General features: G+C 34.4%; 1 protein-coding gene across 1 annotated transcript; it reads right to left on the reverse strand.

Annotated features, from left to right (window-relative positions):
- Positions 1–281: 281 nt before the first annotated feature.
- On the reverse strand, positions 282–2066 carry LOC139196739 (uncharacterized). Its single transcript, XM_070823077.1, has one exon. The coding sequence runs from the start codon at positions 2064–2066 to the stop codon at positions 282–284; it is 1785 nt and encodes a 594-aa protein (XP_070679178.1).
- Between the last annotated feature and the right edge of the window lie 10581 nt (positions 2067–12647).

The following is a 12647-nucleotide window of genomic DNA, read 5'->3' on the forward strand; positions in this document are numbered from 1 at the left end:
CTGGAACACACATAATGAATATAAATCTCAAGTTGATCTTCAAGTGCCAAACGATCTTCATCCGAAAAGTCTTGAGGATAAAATTAAGCAAGACAAAGTAACTTTGGTTTATCAAAAGCTACAAATGAATCTTTCGGACTCAAACATGCCATACAAATAAGCAACTCGGTATTTACCTCATTAAAGCGATCCTCTAACTCCGTAATTTGCTCATCAATGACATAAATAAAGAGCTCCACACGATAATGATGACGATTTGTCTTTATTGGAGCATAATGCCTTTACCTCCCTGGAAGTATAAATGCCTCTTCCATGTTAGGAACATCAATATGATGTTTTTCACAAAAAGAAGATACTTCATCAACCAATGCATCGAACCCATTATTCCTCATCCAATATAGTTTTTCCTTGCATGATTTCACTAAAGCCATTGCATTCACAATTTCTTGATCTTTCCTTTGCAATGCTTGTGACAAATCATTTGTGAGTCCCAATATAACTTTCATCAAGAAAAGGTGAAACACAAACTCAAAAGTAAGTATCACTCTCATTAACGTATTTGCTTCACCCGCACTTTCATTGGGATTATCATCAATAACCATTTGAAGCACATGAACCACGGATGAAAACATAGAAATGATGCTAATCAAGGTACCATAGTGTGAGTTCCATCGTGTGTCACCGGCACGTTTGAGACTTGTTTCTTGATTTAAGCCTCGCCCCGTTATAAGACAATCATTTTCAAAAGCTATCACAAGCTCTTCTTGAAGTTGCCCTCTAAGTGAATCACGCCACTTACAAGATGCTCCAACATGATTAACCACATTATTAGCCGTTGCAAAAAAAGAGGCAATGTCTATATTATTCTTTGCTACGGCAACAAGAGCTAGTTGAAGTTGATGAGCAAAGCAATGAACATAATATGCACAAGGTTGTTCTCTCAATATCTTTGTTTTAAGGCCATTCAACTCGCCTCTCATATTGCTAGCACCATCATAACCTTGTCCTCGTAGCTTGGAAATGCTCAAACCGTTGCGAGAAAACAATGTGTCAATAGCATCCTTTAGTGAACTTGAAGTAGTGTCGGTAACATATTGGATACCCACAAATCTTTCAATTACATGCCCGTTGTCATCCACATAACGCAACACCATAGCCATTTGCTCTTTCACAGACACATCACGTGCTTCATCCACCAATATTGAAAAGAATCTATCTTTTAGACCATCCATGATAGCATCAAGTGTTTCAAGAGCACATGAATTCACAATTTCTTTTTGAATGGAAGGAGCTAGTAATTTGAGATTCCCCGGAGCATTTTCCATCACAACTTCTCTAACTTTATCATTATTATCTGCAAGGAATTGCAATAACTCCAAGTAATTTCCCCTATTGCTTGAAGTGGCACTTTCATCATGGCCACGAAAAGGAAGACCTTGTCGCAATAAAAACTTAGTGCACTTGATTGAAGCAATCAAGCATGTGCGATAAGCCTTACGAGCTTGGTCAGAGTGTTTGCTCACTGCCGTTTCAATATGTGTAGCTTGATTCATCAAATTTGTAGCAGCTTCTCTAGCCTTATTATGAACACTCCCAACCGGTCCAACATGCATCTTAAATTTTTCTCTCCCTTTCTTCCAATTCTTAAATCCATCTCCAGTGAAAGCTTCACTACCCACTTGTTCAAAATTGGTTTTAAAGAGATAGCAATAGAGACAAAATGCCGCATCTTTAGATACACTATACTCCAACCAATCAAACTCATCAAACCATTGGGGAATGAAGCATCGATTAATTCCTGACATATTAGTTATTGGGAAATTATGACCTCTAGGTTGACAAGGTCCTTTTTGTAGATATAATCTTCGGACCTCATCTCTCATATTAGCGTCATAATCTATTATTCGAATTCTTAATCCAGGATCCGCTTGAAGATTACCCAAAACATCATCTAACTGACTTTGTCTTGAACTTGGAGTTCTTGAACTACCGACAGTATTTGAACTATCAACATTATTCGAACTACCCGAACCCGATGATGACTTTCTCTTAAAAAACCGTTCCATAATAATGCTACATATACAAAATATTCAAAATAAATACTCACAATATAAACAAACCATAAACATAATCAAAATAAATATGAATTGGATTTCAATTAAATTAAATATCTCATCTTGCATTCTACATATACAAAATAATGAAAATAAAAACTCACAATATAAACAAACCATCAATATAATCAAAATAAATATGAATTGAATTTCAATTAAATTAAATATATTCTACATATACAAAATATTCAAAATAAATACTCACAATATAAACAAACCATAAACATAATCAAAATAAATATGAATTGGATTTCAATTAAATTAAATATCTCATCTTGCATTCTACATATACAAAATAATGAAAATAAAAACTCACAATATAAACAAACCATCAATATAATCAAAATAAATATGAATTGAATTTCAATTAAATTAAATATATTCTACATATACAAAATATTCAAAATAAATACTCACAATATAAACAAACCATAAACATAATCAAAATAAATATGAATTGGATTTCAATTAAATTAAATATCTCATCTTGCATTCTACATATACAAAATAATGAAAATAAAAAATCACAATATAAACAAACCATCAATAAAAACAAACCAATAAAAACTCACAATATAAACAAACCATCAATAAAAACTCACAAAATAAATATGAATTGAATTTCAATTAATTAAATATATTCTACATATACAAAATATTCAAAATAAATACTCACAATATAAACAAAGGGAGGAGATGGAGTTGGAGCCGCCAGCAGGGGAGCACCAAGGGAGGAGATGGAGTTGAGGGTTTGAGGGCAGCAGCAGCAAGGGAGGAGAGAAGTTGAGGGTTTGGGGGGATTGAGTTAGGGTTGGAGGAAAAGAAATTGGGGCTTTTGATTGAATAGAAGTCGGGTAGGAAGGCTAGGATTGGGGGGGGACACGGTGGGAATTTCTTTTTTTTTTTTTTTGCTCGGCCTGGCCCAAAACGACGCCGTTTTGGCCAGGTCATTTAAAAAAATTTCCTGGGCCAAAACGACGCCGTTTTGCCCGTCTGTTTTGAAAAAAAAGAAGCGCGCGCGAGCGCTGCTTCTTCTTCCTCTTCCTGCCGAGTCTTGGTTCAAGATTTTTGTCGAACAGTTGGCGTGCGAGTCCGACCCCGACGACCCCAGCTCCAAGAGGTCGCATATGGGAGCTTCAAGGTTGTTTCCATGGTTTCCAAGGGGTCGTGCGACCCCGACGACCCCACTGTGGATCCACCACTGCTTAGTAGGGATTGTTATTGCAATAACAAAATATAAAACCTGGATAAGGGTTAAAAGTATAAATCGATCAAATAGGGGTAACATTGCTCGAATTTTTCAAAATTAGCGAGGAAATTGTTTCAATATTTACTGATGTTCATTCTACCAACAAAAAATATAAATGCCTTAGAAGTTAAAGTATTAACGTGAAGTCAATTTAATGCATAAAAGAAAATGGCTTGAAATTTTATTTAACATCATGAAATATTCAACACATATTTAGCTAGGAGCAATATAGTTCATCTTCTAATAGGAAGAAGAAGCAAGCGCAACGGTAGTTAGAACACAATGATTCCAAAGTTGTTTACCCATTGCCAAAGCCTTAGATCTTCTTATTCCAATGCTCCCCCCAAGAGTCCAGTTCAAAAAAATATCATGACATTTTTTTCCCACCGCCACAATAGCCCGACAACTTTTATCACTAATCAGTTGTCCGTGAAAAATGTAGTTGTATGCATCGTTTGCATACTTTATGGAGAAATGCTTTTTGCACTCAGCTAAAGCCTTCACATCTATTGCCTCCAACATCGGAAAGGTGTTACTTACCAAAAACAAAACTACCACAATTGGAAAGATGTTTATTCCGGCCATGCTTTGAAGAATGAGTAACTTTTAATTTTCTCAGAGAATGATGTATTTGATAGAATTGAAGTTTAAGGCATGTGGCTCAATACTTATAAGGTATAAGGTGAAAGTACGAGTCATTCTAAACATAAAAAACGTATTTGCCTTTAAAGCTAAATAAGCAACATATTGAACTGCTATGAGATAGTAAATACGAGAGTTTCAAATGTTGGTATTTACGTAGTAAGTTAAAAATAACGGTATGGCAGATAGATTATTTAAATTGAAACTATTACAAACTAATTGTTATGTGCCAAAATATTACTTCATTATCGAGTAATTTTTGCAATGAAAAAGTGAAAATTGTTTTTACTTTTCATTATTTGAGTGTGAACCCTATTTTTATTTTTCCATGTATTTTGATTTGATTAGGTGTGAAAGGATTTTATAAACTCTATCAATTTTTGTACCGTTAGATAATCAGTCCTATGGTTCATATAATATAGGTCCTCACAAGTTCTCAAAAAGATGACCTTAGGAGAGCATCCATGAAAAACCTTATTTATACTCAAGGTATAAAATATCGATGATATCGGAAATATCGGTAGTCCAGAAACACGAAAATTTCGATGGAAATATCGGGATATTATCGATATCGATAAAAATTGAATAAAAACCACAGAAATTGTAAGAAAAACTTGGAAATTTTTATTGAAACTTTGCAGGATGTTTATTTAGTCAATTATCTATTAGTTTATCACACAAAAAATGGAAGGAAATGCATTGCATGATGGATTTAACTGATTTAAGTTGATTATATAGCGAGCTGGCAAACATTGTAAGTGTAGAAAATATGTAGTAATTAATGAAAGAAGTTTAAACACACCATAATCATTTATATATAATGAATTAGTACAATATTTTACACTTCATACATTGCATGGTAAGATACATGAGTGACTTAGTACCACATAGAGTTCCTATCAAGGTCTAAAATATCGATGATATCGGAAATATCGGTAGTCCAAAAACACGGAAATTTCGATGAAAATATCGGGATAATATCGATATTTTAAACCTTGTTTATACTACTACAAATTAAAACCCTAAAAGTCTTAGAATCAGACTAGGAAACCAAACAAATCAAAATAAATTAGGAAACATAATCTTAAATTAACTAGTAAAATTCGCCCAAAATCTGCACAGCCACGTTTTGGACCCAAAACCTGCCAAAATAGCTAGAGTTAAAGCTTGGAATATTCTGAACATTTCTCCATAAGGTCACCAAACCATTAGAGGTCACCTTGGGCCCAAAAATCGCAATTAAGCCCAAAAATATTACTTTCCAATAATGTGCACTGCTTCTTTATTTCATTCCTAGAAAATAACCGCTTAGTAGAAAAATCTGATATTTTGACACGATCAAGCTAAGCGACTCACGAACATCCTCCAATTTGAATTACTCTAAAAATCTTCCATTTGATCACGTTTTTCCCCAGAGGAAGTCGGAAATACTATATTGAAAATACAATTTAAAGTATCAAAATTCTTCCAAAATAATAACCAAAATAAACTAAGATTAGGGTAATATATGTATTTAATTTAATATTGACTCATCAGAACATAAGTACTGTCAGGCCTAGCAATTAGGTAAGGTGCTTTTCAATCACTCTTGAAAGAGTGATGCGCTCGAAACGCGTCAACCCGAGAAATCATGCAACTAGCTCTGTGTAAATATCACCACCTCTTCACATGTTGAGTGGACAGTGGAGGAATGTCTTTATAGGTTGTGTCTACATGTTTGCTAAAGTCCTAGATTTTTGCAATTCTTTGGCGAATACTTCTTCGATTTTGTTGTTTTGGGGTGCATTTGATATCTACAAATTCAAATTTCTTTGCTTTTTTATTTGGTAGTTTTACCCATGGAATATTATAATTTATGTGAGTATAATTGTTAGCATTCTGTTTCTATATAGAAAGAACATGAGCTCTTCAGTAATGCTGTCAAATTTGAGTTTTTTAGCATTTTGTTTCAATGGGTGGAATTTTTAGCATCTGTTTCTTTTAGCATTCTGATACACCAGTCCAAAGAATCTGTTCTAACAAAAAAATGTAACTGGACCAGTAGACCCGACCCGTTTCAAACTGGCCCGATTAGGTTTGGTTTCAAAGTTCAAAACTCTTATACCCGGCCCGGCCCACCCCATGATAATTTAAAGCAGATCCGTTATGGTCCCTTCAAATTTGGACTCTACCCAACCCGTGCCCATCCCTACAATAACCTAAGAATTTTTTTGACGCTACTCCAAATGTGCACTTTTTCGAATTAAGCGTCAAGTTGTATATTTGTAGCAGGTCGAATCAGTCTTGTATTTGTATGTGAGTGAGGTAATCCTTCTTCTCCTTATTTTTAACCTCCATGTCATTGACATATGCATCCATTGTCTTTTTAAGTTCTCTTGAAGATCTTGTTCATCAATCTTTGATCGGTTACTCCTACATTCTTTTGTCTGAAAGGCATAACACAAAAAAAATATGTACATCTATCAAACGAAAGATGTAACAAAATTAAACAAGCGTGTAATAGAATAATCATCATACATTCGTTTCTAACTGTTGGGACTGTGCCTTTTTCCACTTCGGTCTTATCGGGACCATCTTTAAGTTGTCTTTCTATATTAACTATCATAATCTACACATCATATGTCTAAGTAGAAACCTAATCCTGAGGGATTAAAGGACTTACATACATCATATGTGTAAGTATCAACCTAATCCCGGGTGATTAAGGGAGTCACATAAATATGGAGATAGCAAATTCCAACTTCAAGAAATAACAAGGACGAGGCACCCCACTTTATTAAATGTGAAGGTAAATTTAAAGTTTTTAAAACATACAAGTGTCAAACCATGCCCTCATGTTATACCGATAATCACATGGCTCAATTATTTGGTGTAGTCCATGATCATCATTATTTTTTGGGTTTTTATCACAAATGATCTCTGAAATTAACCAACCCCATCAAGATGGCACCTGAAATTGAAAATCAATCAAAGTAGTTCCTAGAATTAGGTGTCGCAAATCAATGTAATTCTTCCATCATAATTCCGTTAAAAATTATGTTATGTGGCGATGTGGCAAATGAGGTGGCACACTTTATATATAAAAAACTAATAAAATATTATTAAAAACTAAAAAAAAATCATTTAATATATATTTTTTTCTTCTTCTTCTCTTCTTCTTTCTAGGTTGCAGCGAACTTGGGCTTTTTTTTTTTTCTTCTTCTTCTTTCTGGATTGCAGCGAACTTGGGTTTTTTTTTTCTTTTTCTTCTTTCTTTCTTTCTTTGTGGGTTGTAGGGGTGGGGGGAAGACAAAATTGGGGGGTTTTTTTTTTCCTTTCTTCTTCTTCTTCTTCTTTTGGGTTACAGGGGTGGGGGAGAAGGGAGCCGGGGGGGGCGGGGGGGATGACTTTTTTTTTTTTCTTCTTCTTCTTCGGGTTGCAGGGGGTGGGGAAGAAGGGGACTAGGCGGTTTGACAAACATGGGTTTTTTTTTAATAATTAATTATTATTTTAACATTTAAAAAATATTAAATGATTCTTTTTAGTTTTTAATAATATTTTATTAGTTTTTTAATATAAAGTGTGCCACATCACTTGCCACATCAGCACATAACAAAAATTTTAATGGAGTTATGACGGAAGGACTACATTAATTTGCGACACCCAATTTCAGGAACTACATTGATTAATTTTCAATTTCAGGGACCATCTTGATGGGGTGGGTTAATTTTAGGGATCATTTGTGATAAAAATCCTTATTTTTTAACTAAAATCCAAAACCTACAAGTGACCTTTTATCATAGTGGTAAAAAGGAGTTGAGTTTTTGCATAACCGTGTGGGTTTGAACCTCATCGGTAACTAATCTAACATGTAATCTAAAAACGTATCGTTTGACAAAAAAAAAAAAAAAACTAAAATCCAAAACCTATTTAATTAAAACATGTCTATTTGGCTCAAATAATAAATCCAATATAATTAACAATTAATTATATCAAATCATCATTTTAGCTAATGTTGCTATAACTACCATAGGTGCGTGACCTCTTAGGTTTTAACAAAAGCCGACAATGAAATTAAATAATAAATTAATTAACTCCAAAAATCATGAGTGACACCTAAAAACATTTCATAGTTACCCAGATCAATAGCAGTATACGCGAACTAATCAAGAGTGCCACCTAAAAACATTTCATAGCTACCCAGATCAGTAGTAGTATACGCTAACTAATCATGATACTTTTTCGAACCTTGATTGTATTTATAATGCAATTCGGTTCTCCATATTCAGTTCAAGAATTATGTGCATGAAATAATATCAAATCACATGTACATATCTCATTGCGCATTCATGTACCGCTAGACTCTTACACATAAAACGAAACAACACACTATGGGGCCATGCAGATCATTGAGGGCTTTGAGGTCAAATTAGACTTCATATCTATACACATAAGATACCTATGATGCCTTAAGTATGAGCTGTATTTGCGTAATATAACCAGAAACTTTGTCACATTAGAGTCTTTGGCATGTGGTAAGCATCCAATTTAAACTTCTTTGGCAATAAATAATCAGCTAACTTGTCCAATAGACAAGTAACCGTATTTCAACACATGTCTAAGACGTGTCACATGATACCATGCTAAACTTTATGATATATACTGACCCTTCTGGATACTCAATATCCAGTTAACTTTCCAAATGGCTTGGATAGCGGGCAATCTTCCTAAATGCTCAGTAGGGATTGTTGTTGCAATAACAGAATATAAAACCTAGATAAGGGTTCAAAGGTTTAAATTGACCTAATTGGGGTAACATTGCTTGAATTTTTCAAAATTGGCGAAGAAGTTGATTTAATTATTACTAATGTTCATTCTGCCGACAAAAATATTAATGCCTTAGAAGTTAAAATAATAAGGTGAAGTCAATTTAATGGAAAATGCCTTGAAATTTTATTTAAAATCATGAAATATTCCACACATATTTAGCTTGGGAGCAATATAGTTCATCTTCCAATAGGAAGAAGAAGCATGTGCGATGATGGTTAGAACACAATGATTCCAAAGTTGTTTACTCCTTGCCAAAGCCTTAGATCTTCTTATTCCAGTGCTCCCCCCAAGAGTCCAGTTGAAAAAAAAATATCATGACATTTTTTTCCCACCAACACAATAGTCCAACAACTATTGTCGCTAATCAGTAGTCCGTCGAAAATGTAGTTGTATGCATCGTATGCGTTCTTTATGGAGAAATGTTTTTTCCACTTAGGTAAAGCCTTCTCATCTGTTCCTCCAACATCAGAAACGTGTTACTCACCAAAAACAAAACTAGCACAATTGGAAAGATGTTTATTCAAGCCATGCTTCAAAGAATGAGTAACTTTTAATTTTCTCAAAGAATGATGTATTTGATGGAGTTGAAATTTAAGGCATGGAGCTCTATACTAATAAGGCATACGGTGAAAGTACAAGCCATTCCAAAAATAAAAAACCGTATTTACCTTTAAAACTAAATAAGCAACATATTGAATTATTATGGGATAATAAATACAAAAGTTTCAAATTTTGGTATTTACGTAGTATGTTAAAAATAATAGAATAGGAGATAAATTATTTAAATTGGAACTAGTACAAACTACTTGTTATGTGCCAGAATATTACTTTATTATCAAGTAATTTTTGCAATGAAAAAGCGAAAACTGTTTTTACTTTTATATGATAATGACAAAGTAATTATTCCATCATTTTGTGTTCATTCCAACCTCTTGGATGTGCAATCTATTAGGTTCCAATCGGCAAGACAATGAGAGATTAGAAGTATTTCTTATCTTTTAAATGAATCTAAAGCATACTTTTAATTCACCCTCTTATTGAGAATAATATAAAATATTCTTGAAGACTCACAGACCATGAATGGTGCCTAACTGCATATTGCTAAATGTATGCCTTTAAAGCCAATCATTTGATTATAAATTTGGGAATACATCATACATATTAAGGCTTCTAATTTTAAATTAATAGCTAAATATTATTGTTTATTATTTGTGTACAATGTAACAACATAAGTAACAAGAATATAGGTAAAAGATCATATTGTTGAGACCTATCCCAATTGACTTATATATTCTAAATGTTCCCAGTCATATGATCATCAGTAAGCATTAATGATCTGAATTTACTAATATTTATCATATTATGATAACTTATTTCATGTCATTTTTTGGTGACACTAAAACGGATCTATAGGTGCATTGAATTCACTTACGGGTGTGTGTGTGTGTGTACGATACACACTCATGTCAATAAGGAATCCATGTAAATTAGCTCTTAAACTTGAGGCATCACTATCGTGTTGTAGATAAATAATTGTAATTAATGAATGATACCTAGTGGACTTGGTTTTAATGTGCTCTATTGAACCGACCCCAATTTTCCATGTGGGGCTTTATGCTCATCATCTCTGTGTTGATTTGTTTTCTCTCTTTTCTCAACCAGTATGTATAAAACTGTTTGATCCTTGGTTTGGCTCGTGTCGACAAGGCCGAGGACAGGTATGGATGTTTTGAATTAGTATGATTGTTTGAACAAAACAGTTTTGATTATGATGGTGAGGACTTGGTGTCCAGTCTTGTTAACCATTGCCCCTGTTAAAAAATAGTTTCTTAACAATTTTTTTAGGAAGTGATTCTTCTACAGAATCAAACTGATATGCAACATTGTATCATTTTAAGAGAGTCTCATTGTTTAAAATGGAAGAATGGCTTTATACCAGAATAGTCGCGTTTCTGAAAGGAAGATGCAAACCGCTGCATAATTGGAAATGGAGGAACCATAATTGGGCTCGATATGAAGCACAAATCTGCGGTTTATAAAGTTGTATGATGTACTATTTATGTATATTTATTTAGTATACATAGAAGACAGCAAAAGAGGAGTGGGAAATCCTTTGCGATACTGTGGAAAACACGAGGCAGGAGTGCGTCAAAGCAAAATAGGTATACTTTTTGTAGGATAAGCCCCAGTATCTCACAACGAGACTACTGATTCAAGGCGGCATACCTCGATTTTGTTGTTTCCATCTTATTTCTCTTTAACCTGTCTGAGGCCTCAAACATGGTTCTGTCCAGACACTTTTGTCACGCAGACAACTACCCAGGCACTTTTGTCACGCAGACAACCAGGGCCGGAGAATATCTTGCTCTCTTCAAGGCATACGCACTCGTCATCCCAACACGCTGAGGTCACCACTATAATACCTTAAAATTTTAAATATATGAATATGTGGAGAAAATAAAAAATAATCGATTTATGGGTATAAAAATTTAATTGAGAAATTTTAAAATTTTCTGTTCCCGGAAAATATTATAATTCAGGTCGTAAAAATTTATCAATGCGTGAAAAAAAAAACAAAAATGCACTTAGTTGACCAAACAAAATTATATGGAGATGTATTCTAATCCTTATATGTTTTGTTGTATTTCTTGACATTCTTGGATAGAAGAAGATCCTATGAGTGCATAGGCTCAAACCATTCGTGAAACGGAGTTATAACGAATGAGTTATTAGCGTTTAAAGTCAGAGACATTTTTGTAAATTTAATCCCCTTTAGAAGGCTCCAGATTTTCTGAAGCAATGAGATTATGCCACGTGTGTGGCTGAGATGAAAGGAAAGGAAGAGAAATGAGAGAGATGGACGGCTGAGATGAAAAGGAGGGAAGAGAAAGGAGGGGGGATCTGCCCAATCAGGGGAGGAGGAGAGGGAAAGGAGAAAAGAGAGGAGAAGGGAACTCGGGTCCCTCTCGACCCGTCCCTCTTTTGGTGACCCGACCCGACAGAAACATTGATTTTCGAGGCTCCCTCCAGCCAAATTTTGGCAAACTAAGCCGTGACACCTCCTAAGAAATGCTCCACAACCCTCCCTCTACCTATTACAATCCAAAAATTGGGCGAAATTAGCTTTGAAAGTAAGAAATCCCGCATGGTGGGTAAGATAGGTTCGTGGTGGTGATACACCAAATTTTGAAGGTAACTCCGACCACCACCACTATCAATGGACTCCTAGTGAACCCAGGAACATATCCCAAGCCTTGGTTAGGGCGGCGAAGCATTGGTGGCGACGGATCGAATCACCCAAATTTTAGGGTTTCCGGCGGGTTTGAGTGAAATTGGGGCTTTTCCCGGCTGAATTGGACTTCGGCCCAGGTATACAAGTTGTTCCCCTTAACTTTCTCTACATTTATATAAAATTTGAGAATTTTTAGAAATGGTGGAATTTTCCGGCAGCGGAGCGTGGCCAGTGAGCCGATACTGTCTTTTTACACTAATTTTCATGTTCTGAAACCAAATTTGATATGTATTTGGTATCATTCACTTGTTTGAAGCTAGATGATGATTGTTAGTCACTTGTATGAATTTCGGAATTTGACTAAATTTGAATGGGTGAACTACGAATGGCTTGATCCCTGTTTAGGATACGTAGGCAATCTAATGAGAAGTTAGATGCAGTTATAAAATAAACGAGGTTAATAAATCAAAAATAAAATTTTAGTTGGAATCTTGATCTAAAAGGAGGAATTAGAAATAAATCGAAAATATATTAATATGTGTTGGGAAGTGAATTGTGGTTATAGATTGTGTGTGGAAATAAGAAATTTAAGTAAAGAATT

Source organism: Malus domestica, chromosome 06 (genome assembly GCF_042453785.1).
Source record: "Malus domestica chromosome 06, GDT2T_hap1".
Lineage (NCBI taxonomy): Eukaryota > Viridiplantae > Streptophyta > Magnoliopsida > Rosales > Rosaceae > Malus > Malus domestica.

Bases quoted from the DNA above. Each gene is read 5' to 3' on its own strand.
- LOC139196739 (XM_070823077.1), bottom strand. From the start codon at position 2,066: ATGGAACGGTTTTTTAAGAGAAAGTCATCATCGGGTTCGGGTAGTTCG.